At 41.4% G+C, this 20,822-nt stretch overlaps 1 protein-coding gene and 1 long non-coding RNA gene across 2 annotated transcripts in view; one reads left to right on the top strand and one right to left on the bottom strand.

The window, feature by feature from the left end:
* The window catches only part of LOC141771947 (uncharacterized), a 313,743-nt gene that overhangs the window by 171,708 nt on the left and 121,213 nt on the right, over positions 1-20,822 (bottom strand). The gene's annotated exons all lie outside the window — the stretch shown is intronic.
* klhdc8b (kelch domain containing 8B) overlaps positions 1-20,822 on the top strand; it is a 211,998-nt gene that overhangs the window by 142,122 nt on the left and 49,054 nt on the right. Inside the window, exon 4 of the mRNA XM_074642491.1 lies at positions 13,161-13,325. Within this exon, the coding sequence (XP_074498592.1) occupies positions 13,161-13,325 (165 nt within the window). The remainder of the gene's footprint in view (positions 1-13,160; positions 13,326-20,822) is intronic.

Here is a 20,822-nt window from a genome sequence, read left to right on the forward strand (position 1 = left end):
CAAACTAGTGTTAAATGTAACTTTCCTGCTGTGGATATTATATTATCGATTATATTATATATATATTATAAGGCTGAACAATTTTGAAAAAAATATCTAATTGCGATTATGTTGACTGATATTACAATGGCGATATGATTTACGATATCAAAGGGAATGGTAATTTTTACATAATTATTCTCATTTTCATTGAAACACATTTAAATGATTATGGTGTGATTTTTGCGGGGATCTGTACTAAACAAAGATGTTTCTTAAGTCTGTAGAATATGATAATATTTCATGATGAATGGCATTTTGACACATTTCACCCTTAACAAATATTGCTCCTCATGTGATTTGAATATTGCAGTAGGCCAAATTGCTATAAAATTGTGATGAATTGTGCAGCCATAATATTTAGAATGTGTACTGTCAGTTTATCAGTAGACTGCCGGCGCTCTAGTCTCTGGTCTACTATTTCATAGCTCAACCGCTCATAGCTGTCTGTGATACAGTGACACATAGTGCGTGGTGACTGTAGCTGACAGCAGGCAGAGGTTTCTATTGATCGGACATTGACGAGTGTTCATTAGGAAGAGTGCAGTGGCCTTTAAACGTCCCTGTGGGAGATCGTCTTCCATCCATCAAGACAGCAGTCATTACAGGATGGCTACACTTTGTCCCTGCCGTGTGCTTCCAGGGATGGAAAGGAACATCTTGCACTTGCATTGCTGTAGATGTGTACATTGTACAGTACACCCCAGATTCAAAGTGTTTTTTGATTCAGGGCTATACCTTTAGAAACGTACCCCTGAAACAGTCTAACCCTGACAGTTTTCTGTGTAACTTTTATTACTGTTTTTTTATACATAATTCTCTTTGAAAGGCCTGTAAATCTCCTCTCTGTCTCCTTGTCTGTCCACCAGGAGACACAACAATACTTCGACCACTCCAAGTATCAATTTGGGAAACCTGACCATTCAAAGGTATTCCACATGGCAAAGTTGATTAAAATGGTGAAAAAACTGCCATTTGGAATACCTTTAGTAAGAGGAACCCCGTTATTATATAAGTCAGGGGTCAGCAACCTTTACTATCAAAAGAAAAAAAAATATGTCTGGAGCCGCACAACATTTGAGCATTGTGATGAAGGTAACCCAGTTTATAGTCTATAATATATAAGTCTAATGCAGTGACGGCCAAAGAGCAAATGTACTACGGAGTATTACGTCCACATTGAGGGAAAAAACATCTGAGATTTACAGAATAAAGTCAGAATATTACGAGAATAAAGTCATAACTTTAGGAGAAAAAAAGTCGTAATAATACGAGAATAAAGTCATAATATTACGAGAAAAAAGTCGTAATATTACGAGAATAAAGTCATAATATTACAATAAAAAAGTCGCAATATTACAAGAATAAAATCATAATATTATGATAATAAAGTCATAACTTTACGAGAAAAAAAGTTGGTATATATACGAGAGTAAAGTTATAACTAAACGAGAAAATAGTCGTAATAGTTCGAAAAAATAAAGTCATAATATTATGAGAATAAAGTCATAACTAAACGAGAAAAAAAGTCGTAATAGTTTGAGAATAAAGTCATATGTTTACGAGAAAAAAAAGAAAATAGCACGTAAAATTACTACTTTATAATATTATGACTTTATTCTCATAATTTTACGACTTTTTTTCACGTAAACTTATGACTGTATTTCCGTCATATTACGACTTTATTCTCGAAATCTCCGATTTTTTTTTTTTCTTCAATGTGGTGAGGGCCAAAGAGCAAATGTACTACGGAGTATTACGGCCACATTGAGGGAAAAAACATCTGAGATTTACAGAATAAAGTCAGAATAATACGAGAATAAAGTCATAATATTACGAGAAAAAAGTCGTAATATTACGAGAATAAAGTCATAATATTACAATAAAAAAGTCATAACTTTACGAGAAAAAAAGTTGGAATATATACGAGAGTAAAGTCATAACTAAACGAGAAAATAGTCGTAATAGTTCGAAAAAATAAAGTCATAATATTATGAGAATAAAGTCATAACTAAACGAGAAAAAAGTCGTAATAGTTTGAGAATAAAGTCATATGTTTACGAGAAAAAAAAGAAAATAGCACGTAAAATTACTACTTTATAATATTATGACTTTATTCTCATAATTTTACGACTTTTTTTTCACGTAAATTTATGACTGTATTCCCGTCATATTACGACTTTATTCTCGAAATCTCAGATTTTTTTTTTCTCTTCAATGTGGCCCTAATACTCTGTCGTACCGTAGACCTACAACCATGAAAAACTAAATTTAATTAAAAAAAACAACAACTCCACAGGGAGCCACTGGAGAGGGGCTAAAGAGCCACATGAGGCTCCGGAGCTGCAGGTTGCAGACCCCTGATATAAGTGAATAGGCAGGACACCACTGTGATTTATTACTTCAACAAACATACTTCACACATTTTTCACGTATAATAAAAATTCATCATAATCCAATTCACAGTAATTATCTTCACAAGTGCTTAAAATGTGGAAGATGACAGTGTTTCACATGTACGTATAGCGAGAAGACCTTGCATAGTAACTTTTATGTACAAATGAAATACATAATTCATATTTAAAGTATTTAATATGGACATGCATATGCTAAGAGTGCACATGCTGAAAGGGAGAATAGCTGTGATTTGGGCCATTAAACATTAATTGAAGACAAAGTCAAAGACTGAATAAGTTTCGTTGGATTTTTATTTTTTATAACAGAGCTAGAAAGTTGGAATCTTTTCCAACTCAAAGTTGAGCATGTAGCATTATTCCTGCACAGAAAACGTGCAACCTCCCATTACATCTGAATAGGACATTTTGATAGGATAAATCAGGGGTCTGTAACCTGCAGCTCCGGAGTCAAATGCGTCTCTTTAGCCCCTCTCCAGTGGCTCCCTGTGGATTTTAAAAATGGAAATGAATAACTGTTTTGTGTTTACATGTGTTTACATAGTACATTTGCACTTTGGCCCTCACTGCATTAGACTTATATACTATATACTTAGACTATAAACTGTGTTAACTTCATCACAATGATCAAATGTTTTGCGGCTCCAGACAGATTTTTCTTTTTTTTTTTGCCTTTTTTGATAGTAAAGGTTGCTGACCCCTGGGATAAAGGAATGAGAAGTACTACCCAAATGGCAGCTTGGCCACGAGGGAAACCTGGCAACCTGTTGGACCTTAAAGGGAAACTTTGATGATTTTCTTTGTAGCGTTGCGAGGTGGTTTGTGCAAATGAGCAATGTTTGGCTTCCCTTTAACACACAATCAGCACCACCAAAGGTCAGGTTCAGCTCAGTTTTTCTTTACAAGCCCGACTTTGAGATGGAAAAGGTTCCAACTTTCCAGCTCTATTACAAAAGATCAAAAAATCCAGTGGAATGATCTGAATGGCAAACATTTTCCCCTAAAACTCTGACATTTGAAATACCTTTGAAAGGGGTGGTCAGTTTCCCAAAATGAAACCTGGTCCCGGAGACCCCCCCCCCATTTGGCACACACAGTGTGAGCGGGGTCTGGAACAAGCCCAGATTAAACCTCCCTCCATGACATCTTGAAAAAAAAAGGTGTGTTTAGGCTCTGGTGAGGAATGACTGGTTCCACACCTTCTGTGAGTCTTGTTCAGGTCACATCAATAATAGAAGTATTTGGGAAACATCACAAAGAACTGTCACTAAATATTTGTACTATATGTATGTATGTTTTCAATATTCACTCCTGGCAATTCAAGCATGATTCGTGTTTTATGGTTATGTGTAGGGGCGGCTGTGGCTCAGAGGTAGAGCGGGTCGTCCACCAGTCGGAAGGTCGACGGTTCAACCCCGGCTCCTCCAGTCACATGTCCAAGTGTCGTTGGGCGAGACAAACTGTGTGTGAATGGGTGAATGCTGACATGTAGTGTAAAGAGCTATGAGTGGTCAGAAGACTAGTAAAGCGCCGTATGAATGCATGTTCATTTACCGTTTACACCTCAGAAGACTTGGTAAAGCTGCTAGCTTGAATATTGAAATAATCAATGCTGACTTGAAGCACAAGATGAGACATGTTGACCTTTTTTCAATAGTTAATTGAAACCATGATGTTTTCCTACTCTTAAAGGGCTACTCCACTGATTTAGTGTTGCCTTTTCATAAAGTTGGAGCACTCACAAGAGAGAGATAAAAACAAGTTTAAGGTCAACGCAGCAGAGGATGAGATGCCCTCGTATGGGTCAAGCTCCAGAAATGCTGGATACTACATTTTCCGTAATTCATTAGACCTTCCTGTGTGGTAACCAACCACACCTGTCAAACTCATTGATCGTAGGTGTTTAGAGGCTCCAAACTAGGGGTGTCGGGGTATACCGGTTTTGCGGTAATCGCAGTATTAAAAACATGAAAATAGTATAATCGTGTAAATAATCCAGCCACGATATATCGTGTTTAATTCAATTTAGCTCCTGGTTTAGCTATTTCTCTTTTGTGTTCTCCCACACGCAGTAAATACAAGTTTGTCGCAGACATGACGTCATACAGGCCACAAACAGACTATAAAGTAAACACACCACAAGCAAGCGCACGTCTTGTCTTTGTGATTCTGTCAAAATGACGACAAATGAAAAGGAGAGACTTTATCGCCCTGCTAAAAACGTAAACTGTGCAGTGTGGGAATTGCGCAAGAAAAATGAAGTCCTTCTTGATACTGCTCCAGTGTGCAGGGAATGTGGGGCTACAGTAGCCAAAGGAGGGAATACTTCAAACATGCTGCATAGTCACCTTCACAATCATCATGCTGAACATTTCATCACCGTAGAGCGAGTTAGTTGTAATGTTAGCATAGCTATAAACATGTCAGTTGAGTTATATGAGTACACCGTTAGCATATCTTGGTTAGTGAATGACTACGTGAGCTGGCTAGCTAACGTAGCTAAGTTGAAGCCAAGCAATGCTAGCCAACCGAGACCCGCCAGCGATAGTGAACCGGTCGGCTGGCATAGGTTGGCTTTGGCTGGCTGGGGCGTTCACTTTCACTGGCGGGTCCCGGCTGGCCGGCACTGCCCAGCTTCAACCGTGATAGTGAATGACTATGTTAGCTAGCTATCTAATTTATGTGCTAAGTAAAGTTGGCTAACTTAATTGAGGTCTGTTCAACAAGACAGTGACAGCTGGTACTTTTCTTGTGGTCAGGCAGCAGCATCCAAGAAACGTGAGAAATCATCAGGGAAAGAAAAAGGAGCAGGTCATCTCAGCCTATTTATGATATTCTATTAGTTCATTCAGTTCAGACACACTCACTGCCATGTAAAACACACTGCTATCTGTTGTTTTGGAAAGAAAACAAACAAACATTGGACCAAATAAAGTTAAAGATGTATTTTAAGTGATTGCGTAATTTTTTTAATGCTATCGCTATAATATTGTTATCGTGATATTTTTTGCCGTGATTATCGTATTGAGAAAAATTTATATCGTGACAGCCCTACTCCAAACCAAAGCTGAGATAACCCTGATGACATCATCAGGCACCCTCCAGAGCCACAGTTATACCACTATTTTTCACATAGTACTCCCCATGATGAGTAAACTGGCCTGTTGCCATGATGCCACCAGGACATCCTGTGCATGACATTCCATTTCCAAAATATATTTGAAGAAGCAGATTAATAGTACATGAATATATTTTGAGGGTTTGTCTTCTGCTCTCTCCTTTTTGACTCAGTCATCTTCCCTCTCGCTCTAAATGTGTTGAATCCAGACTGAGCCTGGATTCAGGAGGCTTCTAAAAATAGGAGCACAGGTCTGATGATGTATTACTGGTCAGATTATTCTCACGTAAGCGCTCTACTAACCTCACTAGAACTCAAGAGGCCAACAGGTTGTCATTAAACAAAATGTTACCAAAGTGAACCAAGCCTGAAGAAATGAACCCATGAAACTTTTAAGACAAGCTGAAGGAGTTACTGATCTTTAGAAAGGGCCACGCTGTGTTATTATAACGCATCTCCAACTGCTGAATCAAAGCGAAACTCTGCAGGGAACACATCATGTCAGCTTTACATGAAGCTGCTCTGAGAGCTCTGCCTTAAGGAGACTGAAGAGCAAAATGTGACAATTCTAAAAACAATAGGAGCAGTAGCAGGGCCGAACGCTGCATTGGGAGGAGTGATGAAAAAGAGATGAGAGGATAAAAGGATAGAGCGATGGGCGAGAGAAGACAGAGGGTGACAAGGGACGGATGAAGTCAATGAAACCAAATGGGAGAAATGAGGGGGATGGAAAATGATGAAAGTAAGGTGAAAGTAGCAGTAAGGGATGCAGAAAGAAAAGATGATGAAGGACAGGCACATCGGCAAGAGAGAGAGACGAAGACGCAGAGAGCGATGGAAGATGTGCAGCAGAGGAATGTAAGCAGCAGACTGAGTTGGAAGGATCTAACTGAACTAGTGATCAGAACTAATGTGTAACATCTGCTTTCTGTCATTGTTAGTGATGATTTGTATTCTCGGTGCATGGCGTCGTGTGCACATTATTTTTTATCACTTATCTCCCGGTAGTGACTCTCGCCAGTGGTCTGGCTTTGAGCGGTGGCTCAGATTTTGTTCACAAAGCAGCAAACAGCCAGCCCATAATAACAGTGTGTAGGTTATACGCTGTGGTTGCCATGGAGTCTCCCGGGGTTACGGGCAGAGAATAAAGCGGGGTGTCTGTAATTAGAGGAGATTGCACATGATTAGAGCGCGGCGCGGCCAAAAGACGAGAGCTCACATGCAGACAGAAACATACGCTCACAGTACAGGTGAGAGGCTGCAGGTCTACAGGTGACAGTGTGGGCGGACAGGGATTGTATCACACATTTTATATAACCCACTATATCACAAATGAAAACATAAACAAAGAGGTTTACTATCTGTACAGCATACGGCACCCTCTGTCCTTTATGACCCTCGCTTCAGATGAGGAATAACTCCCCTCGGAGGAGGGATTGCTCTCTCAGACGTGCAATAGTACAGAAACGACCAACATAATACAATTATAACATAGATGATCCATATGGCAAAATTGATACATAGAATATGAACATGTATGAAGAGATTTATCCAGGAGCAGCTTCCAGGTGTCTCCAAACAGATGGAGCCTGAGCAACACCGCCTCCTCTCCGCCATGAGCAACACCACCTCCTCTCCGCCATGAACAACACCACCTCCTCTCCGCCATGAGCAACACCACCTCCTCTCCACCACAAACAACACCACCTCCTCTCCGCCATGTGCAACACCACCTCCTCTCCGCCATGAGCAACACCACCTCCTCTCTTCCATGAACAACACCACCTCCTCTCCGCCATGAACAACACCACCTCCTCTCCGCCATGAGCAACACCACCTCCTCTCCGCCATGAACAACACCACCTCCTCTCCGCCATGAGCAACACCACCTCCTCTCCGCCATGAGCAACACCACCTCCTCTCTTCCATGAACAACACCACCTCCTCTCCGCCATGAACAACACCACCTCCTCTCCGCCATGAGCAACACCACCTCCTCTCCGCCATGGAGACCTGGGAACAGGACAGACGACACAAACACACAAGAAGCAAAGCTGAAACACATCATCCACACAGATAGGAGGATGAAACAGACACAGAAGGAGAGAGAGAGAGACAGAAGGAGGACGGAGATCCAGATTTAAACATCTAGAATTAAGCACCGACAGCCAAGAGAGGCAGAGAGAGAGAAAGAGAGACACACCCAGCAGTGCTTGAGGACACAAACAACAGTGACATCCTCTGGACCACCAGGCTTATGTCCTACTGTTGGGGTCCATCCTTCTTATCAAAGCGAAAATGATAGCCAATTGATGTAGTCTCATGAAAATGAATCTCATTAAGTATACTAAACGATCAATTTGGAACTCTAATTAAATGAATAACTATAACCAAAAATCACAATATCTAGTAAGTTGAAGGATTTCGTAGTTCTTGTCATAGCAGAGGTTGGCAGCATTCGCTGTGATGCACCATTAAACAGACCAGCATGTATATTCCACAAGCATTTATTTACAAGATAACAAAGGTTAAAACACACTATATTAATCTGAATAAATAACTACACTAAACAAACCAAAAAGAGCGTGTGTCCATGTGTGCGCATGTCCGGTATACGCGCCGCGTGTTCCGCTGCGTGCACAAGCATGATCACACGTGGTCAGATCAGGACAAACTTGTGAACAGGTTGAGTTTCCTCTCTGCTGTGTATCTCTGTTTAAGGCCAGTTCAGAGTATACATGATGATGTAATGTGTGTAGGATAGGGTGACCATATTTTCAAACCCCCAAACCGGGACACTCAAGTGTACCGCACGTTCATGCACGCGCACGGGCACCCGCTAATATACACGCACTAATATGCACGAACCATAGGCGTTTTCATCAGGATGGCTAACTTGGCACACCTGTGGCGCATTTGAGCACTGAGTGGGATCAGAAAGAAGGTATTATTATAGGTGGATGCATTAGAGGCTGTGAGTGACAATAACGATTTATCACATTCACTACTTTCTCCCCCTTTAATCACAGGGCTGTCACCCTCATGACACACTGACAGTTTGGGAGTCCTGTAGAGAGTTTCCCTCAGAGGAAACGTATTGTTGTCTGGGCCTACGTACATTATTTTTCAACTTGTTTCGTCTCAGGCTATTATAAATAAAATTGTGGAGCTCAGAGGACATTTTGTCCAGGATGGAGACACCGTCTGGGTGAAAGACGGAACGGCCGGTTCTGAGGGAGTGATAAGCGGAGAGAAATGCCTGTTGATGCGCAGAAGGAACTGTGTAGAATAATTAATCAAAACGACACGTTTCATGTGCACATAAGCACGGAGGGTTCTGTGGATCAAAACTACACTAAATGTAATCAGTAGATATCTGTTGTGTCCGTGCGTAATTGTAGCTTGACCACGCGCAACACCACTCTCTATAGAGACTGCAGCAGTGCGCTGTGCTGGCTCTCTGTATACTTATCTCACGCGCACAAATTAATTAATGAGTGGAACATGATAAACGTCTATGTAAGTATAATATTATTATTTTAATTGTAGTGAAAACCGGAAGAATTTGTTAGTGACTGTTGAAAACCGGGACATTTGAGTGTTTTACAGATATGTGTCGGGACTCGGGACACGTCAGCTTAAAACCTGGACCGTCCCGGACAAACCGGGACGTCTGGTCACCGTAGTCATAGGTCATGGGTTACAGTAGCCTAGAGTTACTGTTTAAACCTTGAGTCCATGGGCAGAGTTCAGGGTTCAAGGATCCTTGGAAACTGGAATTTTGAGTGGTGAGTCCGACTCCCAACATTCAAGATTTATCATAAAGTCATACTGCCAGTATTTCTTGGTGTATGCAAAATTGCACCCTTATAAACGTTTACAAGGGCATAGTTGGCTTCATAAGTGGGGGGATGCAATGAAGTCAGGTTCTTCAACCAAAACGACAAAATCAAAGCTCTTAACACAGAAGACAGAGACACAGGAGACCTGTTCATGTCTGTCTGAAAGCAGAGGTCAATGTTGGTTTACACTCCCATAGTACATTGAACCACCATGTTTTCCTAACACCTAACTAAGTAGTTTAGTTGACTAAACACTGCAGGGCACTGGTCGCTCATGTTGCTGGACATTTGTAAGAAAACACACACACAAAAAACTAAACAACTTTTGGTAAGATATCATTGGAACCGTTGTATGAGGATGTGTTAACTACTAGGACCACTGTGTTTTTTTGCCTTCTATCTTTGACTGAGGGTCAATTCTATCATGTTTTTACAGGAAGATGCACTGGAAATAAAAACACACCAGAGGTGAAAGTTATTTTTTCCGCCCTGACTAATGTCTGACGTGGTCAACAAGTAATTTGAAATTGAATCTGTAGTGATCTCTTTGGATTATGATCTATCTGCACTATGATCATCAGGTATGTATTATATTAATAAACAGTCAGTGTTTAGGTGGAAACTGGGATGGGATAGATTGGGCCTGGGTGGTTCAAATTCCTTTTGTACCTTGATAATGAATAATGTGAATGGAAATGATGCACAGTACTAGTAGGGCTTATAACGTATCACAAGAAGAGAGAGCTTTAATATATTTGGACCAATAATCTAGTACTAAAGTGTCGGAACATGCCACTTCTTGTGATTTATTGCCTGATAAAAGCCAAACGTACCACATAGAACGCATTTAAAAGAAAACTTTCCCAGCTCTCCTCTGGGCATGGTAATGCTTTTTTTCTACATTTAATCTCAGTGAAAACAGGTCGTCGTTTCATTGAACATGGAAATGCTTATCAAACTGCTGTGACAAAGGAGCCTTGGAAATGTAAAAGCTCAAGTAAAAGCAATTTAGTCTGACAGACATTTTGACAGTCCAACAACACAAGGCTTTCATCCAGGAGGCCGCTGTTCGAGTCCCGTGTTCACAACCTTCAGTCTCATTTTCACTGAACAAACATGGTAGTTTTAATCCCAACCATGTTGTTCTCTCCTAAACCTAACTATAGTGGTTTTGTTGCCTAAACCTAAAGTGACATGTGACGCCGCCAAGGGGCATGACAAAGCGGCAGTATGTAACAAGTTGGGATGAGAACGTGTTAGAATGCGACATGCTTTCAGAATCAGAATCAGAATCAGGTGTATCAGATATACACTAGGAATTTGCTTTGGTTTGTTGGTGCACTTGAGCAGTAAAAATAACGATAGAATAGTTAAAAATGTTGGAATAAAATGGTGGGGGGGGGTTGGTATTGTTTCCCTCTCCTGCGCCTCACCGCTCGGCCACAGCACCAAGCAAAAAGTCCATTATTACCGCTGAAGGGGCCAGAAAAGTGGGGAAAAGATCTGATTGGGTGGATTCCCTGAGGTTAAGGATCTCTTCTCTTGAGAAAACAATCCGTGAACGTTCACCAAATACTAAAGAAAAACAAAAAAAACAAGAAAAACAGCGCGCACCAACTCGCCGAGGCAGCTGTAGTTAGCGCCATCTTGGATGATAACTCTTTCAGTTGTCACTCCAGTACTCCAGCAGTGTGACAGCCCTTTGTTTTCTCCCCTATCTGTGCTTAAGTGGTGGTTTAGAAGATCGTTGTTACAATTTTTTCATAATTTTTCATTGTTCAAATTTAAGTGCTCATCTGTGCAAAAGATGAAAATGATATGAAAGATAGTTGAAAGCCATCAGGAGGACATCACCCAGGCCATTCAGGATACAACACCCACTGATGATTACAATGACACCGATAGAACTATAATACCTTTTCATTAAAGGTGCTCAATATGGAATTCAGCGCATTTCTGTTGCCTCCATACGGCTCTCAACATAGCGATGGCTGAGCCGGCGGCTAGCAGCAATCAGTGCTAACAGAGCTAACAATGTTAACCTTGGGGGGGGGAGGACCTGCGAGGTCGGGACGGGGCTATCAGCTGTAACCGCCGTGTGACAGCAGTGCGCAGAGTGGCGGCCGTGAGCTAGTCAGTGGAGTCACATGCTCTAACATGCACTAAAAGACCAGAGAAGCTCTGATTAAGGGGGGGCGGGGGGGGATTAAATCACACACAGAGGGAGAGAGAGACTTCATTCTCTGCTCAGGTAGACATTACTCCTCTATATAGACAATAGTTGATGATGATATATTAATGCTGATATAGACTCAGGTAAACATTACTCTATATCTTTACATAGACAATAGTTGATGGTATATTAATACTGATATCATAGACTCAGGTAGACATTACTCCTCTATATCTTTATATAGACAATAGTTAATGATGATATATTAATGCTGATATCATAGACTCAGGTAGACATTACTCCTCTATATCTTTACATACGTTGATATATTATTGCTCTGGGTGTCGTATAGAGAACCTTTAGGCTCTGCACTGAATGTTCTACAGACATTCATGATCCCCAGAACGTGAAGCATCCTGACTCTGGTGATCACCTGCATTTTTCTCCGTGAGGTTGATATTTGGGGTTTTGAGTGAAATGTTAGACGCAGACGCAGACGTGTGTAATATAAAGGAGATCTTACCAAAAACTACCAAATTAAAAGTCATTGTATTAATTCCCCACTGGTGAAAATACAAATGAGGCTAAATGCAGGGCATATAAAGCTATTTATAGACAGCTCATTACAGCACCAGGCATGCTTACATTGTGGTAAGTGTGGCCCTTTGCAATTACAGTATTAGCACTCTGCTCAACCCACATAGCTCCCTGGTGATTTAAAAAAATAAAAGGGGTTACAAGCCGAGGAGTATACTGTATGTATATTCTCCTCCGTTCCCGCCTTGCCCCGCCTCTCCACCTAGATGCATTGCGACACACTTTATGGGATGAAAGTGTCCTTACCGCGTCATTTATTTTATGTACAACAGTAACATTTGATTTACTGTCATAACCGCTCATCACACTTGTGTTGAGCTGCACTCCGAGTGACAGATTTATTATTGCGTTTTTCTTCACAGTGTGTGACTGACTGACACGCTCACCCCCTCTCTCTCTTTCTGTTTCTCTCTCTCTGTCTCTCTATCTCTCTATGTCTCTCTCTCTCTCTCTCTTTCCCTCAGATTTACGTTGTCACAACTTCCAGAGTGCTAATGGCCTGTTAATCTATAACACTGTCATCTCCTCCTCTTGTCTTCCAGTCCTCCTCCTCCTCCTCTCCTCACCTCATTTTTCCTCTCCTTTTTTCTCATGGTCCTCCTCCACCCCCCCCCCCCCTCCCCCCCCCCGTACCACCTGCTTGCTCAGCACTTTCTCTCCCCCTTCCCCGTGCTGTATATTCCAATGACACTGCAGTATTAAGGGATGTTTGCGGTGTCCTTGTGAAAATAGTTTGTCAGACCCGGGCATCAATATTTCAAGTTGTTTGGATGACTGTGGACGCATGAGACAGATAGCAGACATGACAGCTAGACCAGAAATGACGGGACGAAAGGCCACAGCGATGCATCACTTCCTCCGGTTGTTTGGAGAGGTGTCGGCATCTCAATTTAACGTCTGTTGACGACATTGTTGCACCAAGAGAGTGAATTATAATAATCTCTTTAAAACTGTGTCTTGCGTGTGTCTCTGTGCAGATGGAAAGGTGTACGCGTTGGGAGGTATGGGAGCCGACACGATGCCACAGGCCCTGGTGAGGGTTTATGACGCAGAGAAAGACCAATGGCAGCCGATGACCTCCATGCCCACGCCGCGGTATGGAGCCACGCCCTTCGTAAGAGGAAACAAGATCTTCATGATGGGTAGGAAACAAGATTCTATCATCTAATTTCTCTCTTTATTTATCATGTAATTTCTCAGTGTTTGACTCACCTCTAGCCCACACAGCCATGCAACCTTTTGGGCTAAAAATGACACCACTGACATTTGTCGACAAACTAACAAAACATCAAAAAGATGTAAAATATGTGACATACATCGATGAAATGTCTCAGCAACTATTGGATGGATTGCCATGAAGTTTGATTCAGGTTCCACCAGCTGCCTTTTGGGACCTAAAAACTCAGTAAACCTGGACTCCTTCATCCCTGCCAGAGAGCCTGCGCTGTTCAGATGAACTTCAGCATTTCTTTGAACGCTATTAACAATGACACATCTTTCCATCGTTTGCTCTGACAGTCCATATTTCTGACTGCTGTCTACCTAGTACCTACCAGTAATACCGCTGTGTACATAGTACCTACCAGTAATACTGATGTGTACCTAGTACCTACCAGTAGTACTGCTGTGTACCTAGTACCTAACAGTAGTACTGCTGTGTACCTAGTACCTAGCAGTAGTACTGCTGTGTACCTAGTACCTACCAGTAATACTGCGGTGTACCTAGTACCTACCAGTAATACTGCTGTGTACCTAGTACCTACCAGTAGTACTGCTGTGTACCTAGTACCTACCTGTAGTACTGCTGTGTACCTAGTACCTACCAGTAGTACTGTTGTGTACCTAGTACCTACCAGTAGTACTGGTGGTTTGGTACAACTGTAGCTAATGTCACCTGTCATCTTTATGGTGAAATGTTATTGAACATGTTTTAAAAAAAATGAAATAAACAAATCAGCACCCTTTTCATCAGCATATTTTCTTAAAGCTCCCTGTGGAACTACTCTTCTATCCCACTACTAATACAGTCTCTGTGACATCACCTGGGAAATTCAGATTAGCATCAGTAGAGCGAGGACGTGGAGGACGTGTTCTGTCCCTTTCTCAAGGACATCGCTAGCTGATGACATTTTTGAAGTGCCTCGACCGTCAGGCTCTGGTGTTGTGGGACCGTCTTCTGATGCCCACTCAGAGGAGATAAAGGCATAGTGACTCTCCCTAAACGTTGTGGTAGTAATCGGTCCAGGCTGCCATACTTCGTTGCTCTCATGCAGAACACACACCTACTGAACCTGTCTAGAGATGTGCGAGTGTTGTGCTGTTTTCACCAGTGTGACTTTATCTCAAGATTCAAGATTCAAGAGTTTTATTTGTCCCGTACTCATACAGGATGTGCAGTGAAATGTAAAGTGGCAGTGCTCACGAGATTGTGCATAACAACATCAACTATTCAAATATTTAAAAAATGTAGTAAAAATTGTAGGGACAATGGCAATATTTACAGTGAGAGGGGTCTATACAATATGGAATATAAATATAAGTGAGTGAATAGAATAGTGATGAGTGTGTGTGTATGCTCTGTATGTAGCCCTATGTGTGTGTGTGATCGTGTATGGATAAGGGGGCAGCATATGGCGCTCGGTGGGCGCCCTGGAGAGGTGTTTGCCTGACCGCAGCAGCTGGAACAGTCCGATGTTTGGGTGGTGAGGATCCTTTATAATCCTACAGGCTCTGGTTCTGCACCACCTGGTGTACAGTTCCTGCAGAGAGGGGAGTGTGGCCGAACGCACTCCCCTCTGCAGAGCCCTCCTATCCTGTACAGAGCAGTTGCCAAACCAGGCAGGGATTTTTCCTGTCAGGATGCTCTCTACAGCTCCAGAGTAGAAAGACTGAAGGATCCTCAGGGAGACTCTGAATTTCTTCAGCTGTCGGAGGTGGTAAAGGCGCTGCCTGGCGGTTTTAGAGCTGTGAAATGAGCTGATGGAAAGACAGACTGTGTCCGTCAGGTCCGAAGAGTCTCCCAGTCCTGGTACAGTATTGATCAGCAGGACAGAGTTGGAGTTAAAAGCTGCTCTGTAGGAGAGAAAGAGGAATGTGTGTTTGTATTGTCCTCCAGAGCACGCTTGTCATCTGCTCATTTTCCACCATGATCAGAGGTTACGTTTGTTCTCGTTGTGTCTCTTTGGGGGGGCTGTTACTGCTCATTGACACTTGATCAAAAACTGCTGAGAGAGAAATTGGAATCACACAAGGCGAGAGTACGATCATCTCATCTTGCTGCGGAAGCATTTTGCAAAAAGATGAGTTCATTTCACTACACGCTACCAGCGACAACACAGTCCACATTCAGCACAAAGTAGCTGTAACCTCCTGAGAGCTGGAGCAGAGAGCAGCTTTCCATATCAACCTGTTTTCTCCCACGCTCCACCGGAGGGGCAGAATATCTCCACACGCTGCGGACTCTCAACACAACATATTCATTCATTTGGCAACACGTAGTCTGCTTTTAGAAAACATAAGCAAACTGACTGTATTGGAATACAATTCACTAGATTTACTCAAGTACTGTACTTAAAGGTCCCATATCATGCTCATTTTCAGGTTCATACTTGCATTTTTTTTATTTTGGGTTTCTACTAAAACATGTTTAGATGCTTTAATGTTCTAACAACACATTATTTTTCTCATACTGTCTGTCTGAATATACCTGTATTCACCCCCTAAAAGGAAACGCTCCGTTATAGCACATTTCAATGGAATGGCAACAGAATTGCGTTGCTAGGAAACAGCTTGGGTCCATGTTTACTTCCTACCAGCTGATGTCATTCACATACAATGCAACAGGAAATAAACCAGGACACATTTAGTATGTTTACGTTTAAAACCGTGTAATGGTCTAAATATTGTATAATTGTGACATCACAAATGGACAAAAATCCTAACGGCTTGTTTCAAACACACAATTTCTGAATACGGGCTGTGCGTATTTCTCCGTATATTGAACGTTTCAATACTTTCACAGTATTTATAAAGCACTTAAACCTGCTTTATACTATAACAGACATGGCAGTCTCACTTTTTACAATATGGGACCTTTAACAAAGTTCTAATTTTGTAATTAAAGGCTAATATTTTCCCCCTATGTCTATCAATTTAAATAAAAGCTGTGATATTTTGGGAAGTGCGCTTAATCGTTAGATGAGAGGTTTGACTCTGAGCAGTTGCTAGGCAACAAGCAGAAACCAGGAAGTTCATGTGCCCAGTTTGGCTCGTAACCCCCCGTTAAAACAGAAAACTGATGTTTTTTACACTTTGTTTTGTACAGAAATAAACAAACAGGATATAATGTGTTGTCTTGTCATCCTTAGAGGTGGAGCCAGGCTAGGTGTTTCCCCTTGTTTTCAATCTTTGTGCTAAGCTAACTTTGACGTTGAGCACACATCAGCTACGCCGTTGTACTTTTGATTATTTGATTTATAGTCATACCCGTCTAGTCTCAAGTCTTACTGGGAGATTGTAGTGTTGTTTTTTTATTACCAACAGGGGAGTTAAAATCTCAGGGACTGTCACACTACAAAGAACATTAACAGTGTCGTTGTAATTGTAGCACATGGCCTCAGCTTTGCTCCTGACAGCGCTGTCGGAGTCGGTGGGGGTTTTTGCCTGGCATTAAAGGAAGTGCTTTCTGGTGTGACCTCTGCAGCACTGTGCTAGTTTAGATTAGTGCTGGACAGCTACTGTTTATAAGTGCATCATCAGTGGAGTTAGTGGAAGAGCAGCAAGACTTCTTCTCTGAAACCAAACCTAAAATAAAAATATGATAAACATGATTCAGTGATAAGAGCCAAGTCATTATGTATCCCTCTGTTTCTCTCTCTGTCATGTTGTGTAAATATAATGCCTGTTTACGTGCTGTAAAGTTTACCGTGCCTTATAAATTCATGCTGCTTCTTCAGTTTGGATCAGTGGGTGCCTGAACCCCCCTTTGATTTAAATGCTGTGTTCCCAGACAGCAGCAGACTTACTGGCATTTGACATAAGTAACTCCTCAGGCTTCATACTGCTTCAAAATTGTGTGTGTGTGTGTGTGTGTGTGTGTGTGTGTGTGTGTGTGTGTGTGATTTTGTTGTGGTGTCAGGGCTGGTAATCAGCACAGAAGTGCAACTGAAAAGAGGCTGTCAACAAGTCAAGACTGATCAAAAGGATCAAAAGTTATTCTGAGTAATAAAAAGATGCACATAAACACAGATACAGTATTTCCTTTATTTCGTGAGTATCTTGAATGAAGGAATGTGGGATATATATTAAAGGTCCCATATTGTAAAAAGTGAGATTTTCATGTCTTTTATATTATACAGCAGGTTTAAGTGCTATATATAAATACTGTTAAACTATCAAAATGAAATACGAAGAAACACATAGAGCCTGTATTCAGAAATTGTGTGTTTGAAACAAGCTGTTACGGATTTCTGTCCATTTGTGATGTCACAAATCTACAATATTTAGACCATTACACAGTTTTAAACATAAAAATTCAGAATGTATCCCAGTTTGTTTCCTGTTGCAGTGTATGTAAATAACATCAGCTGAAAGGAAGTAAACATGGACCCAAACTGTTGCCTAGCAACGCAATTCCGTTGCCATTCCGTTGAAATGCACTAAAACGGAGTGTTTCAGACAGAGGGTAAATACAGGTACATTCAGACAGCAATATGAGAGAAATAATGTGTTTTTTTAACATTAAAGCATCTAAACATGTTCTAGTAGAAACCCAAAATACAAGCATGAACCTGAAAATGAGCACGATATGGGACCTTTATTGTAACGCCACCCTTCTGCAGCTGCAAAGACAGATAAGGAGGTACCACAAAGACAGATCTCTTCACTCCCTGAAGCTCTTCTTACTACTGAAGCTATGTGTCAGTTAACTGCAGATAAATCAGAAATGGTCACTGTTTATACCAGCCAGCATCCGTACCTTCATCTGGTACAGCTACAGCAGGAACAGCAGATATATTATTGTAACAATAAGCTTTACAGCCTGTAAGAACACAAAGAGAAAACAGTATTTCACCTGCTGACTGTGAATTATAAAATTCAAGTCAAAACAATTCAAATAGGACAGGACAGGACCAGACAGGACACGACAGGACTGGACAGGACAGGACAGGACCGGACCCGACGGACCGGACAGGATGCAATCAAACCCACTTCTGGCATCAGAACCATGGACGTATTCTAAGAACATCCATGATCAGAGCACGGTCGTGTCTATCGTTTTTCCAACCCACTTTAGATGCAACCATGGCAACATGAGCCCAACAGTGGGCTGCTGGCCAACTGCTCATTTGGCCTCATTTTCTGTAACCAGTGTAGCATGAAGGCATGGTGGAATTAGCAAGGTAGCTAGCTAATCAGCCAGCCGCTAAATGAGTCAAATTTAAGAACTTAAAGCTAGAGTTGGTAATCTTCTCCAAAAACATTTTAGTTGTATTTATTGAAATTCTCTTTGCATCCCGACAGCAATCAATAAATCATATGCTCTGACAAAAAAAGAAAAAAAAATCTGGCATCTGTGGCTGTCAGGACTGTAATAAACCGTCCAATCATTTAACTGACCCTAACCCACAGCAGCCATGTTGGTTGTTTACGTCCATAATGATAATGTTGGGGGAGTGTCGGTGGAGGGAGGACTGAAGGGACGGACTGTCTACCTGTCTACCTACCTGTCTACCTACCTACCGGTCTACCTACCTACCTGTCTACCTAACTGTCTACCTACCTACCGGTCTACCTACCTACCTGTCTACCTAACTGTCTACCTACCTGTCTACCTACCTACCGGTCTACCTACCTACCTGTCTACCTAACTGTCTACCTACCTGTCTACCTACCTACCGGTCTACCTACCTACCTGTCTACCTAACTGTCTACCTACCTACCTAATGATAGTGTTGGGGGAGTGTCTTTGGAGGGAGGACTGAAGGGACGGACTGTCTACCTGTCTACCTACCTGTCTACCTACCTACTGATAATGTTAGGGGAGTGTCTTTGGAGGGAGGCCTGAAGGGACGGACTTTCTACCTGTCTACCTGTCTACCTACCTGTCTACCAACCTAATGATAGTGTTGGGGGAGTGCATCATCCAGCATCACAGTTCCATAGTGCAAACATATTAGTAAAAAGGCACAAGTAAGTAGTACAAAGTATAAAAAATATACCAGATATAAAAATACCAGGAGATGAAGAGAACTGTTAAAGATGAATATAGTGCAGGGTAACAACTGAGATACGGGACTATTAAAAATGTGAATATAGTTCAAGAAGTGATATAGTGCTGGATAATAAAATATAGGAGATATAGAGACCAGGGGAATAAGAAATGTCAAATATTGAATATAATGCGGGACAAGAACTGAGGTAGAGAGTTGTTGTTTTTTTTTAAATGGACTAAAGTGCAGAATAAAGCTGTACATTGTTTGTAGAATACAGTAAAACCAGTCTATAAAGGTGCAGAGGAGAGCTGTTTGTGGTGTGCAGAATTAAAAACTAGCTCAGTCTATTAAATCCATCAATCAAGCTTTATTTATATAGCACCTTTCAAACAAGTCAAATGCAATTCAAAGTGCTGTACAGACAATTGACAAAAATGTAGAATGTTAAAAATGGATTTAGAGACTAATGCACACCAAAACAACCAATCTAAAAGTTCACTGAATAAGAAAGCAATACAAAATCGGTATTTAAGATAATAAAAGATAAATAAAATACAAGGAAATAAAAATAACAATAAAAATAAAAAAAAGTTAAAAAATTGAAATTACAAAAAAAAGCAGATTTTATTAAAATAATGACATTTTAATAAAATAGAATAAAATAGGTAATGATCTGTACTGCGGCTGCAGGTAAACCAGGTTTTGGTGGGATTTCCCCAGCGGGGGGGAGGGCGGTGGCTCTGTATGCGTCCTAGGGCCGGTCGCGGCGCACCGCCTCGTATGCAGGACTCCCCAGCCTGCCGTGTGTCGCTCACACCCTCCAGCTGGCCGTTAACGAGGGTTTTTTGGCACAGAGAAGTACTCGTATCGGTACTCGGTATCGGCGAGTACCCAAATGTCAGTACTTGTACTCGGTCTGAAAAAAGGTGGTATCGATGCATCCCTACTCCTGGCCCTAGCTTGATTGGTAGTGAGCGGTATCAATGGTCTCATCAAACTCAAAGTCATTTTCCCAAAATGTCAGATTATTTATTAAAGAGCGTCCAATCAGATTACAGCAAACCAAAATAGCTTAAACATGGAGTGGCCCAAATGTCTCTGGGTTTAGCCCCCCTTATAATGGTACACTCATTTGAAAATAAATGTGGCTTTTCTTCATCATTTTTCTCTGTTAGTTCTGTCAGTTAAACAAATGACTTGGTACTTTTGGTCGGCTACTGACTTATTCCATCAATGGAGCAGCACAGTTTCTCTTTTTACGATAGAGAAAGTCCTACAGAATATACAGTATACTGTAGCTACATACTGCGTATAGTTAATTATATTGTCAGTGTGGTTTTCAATGCCTCAGTATACTGAACATGTATATTATAATCAACAGATCTTTCTCTCACACCTCTCTGACTCTGAAGCTTCCCACTCAGG

The sequence above is a fragment of the Sebastes fasciatus genome, chromosome 8, assembly GCF_043250625.1.
Source record: "Sebastes fasciatus isolate fSebFas1 chromosome 8, fSebFas1.pri, whole genome shotgun sequence".
Taxonomy (NCBI): Eukaryota; Metazoa; Chordata; class Actinopteri; order Perciformes; family Sebastidae; genus Sebastes; species Sebastes fasciatus.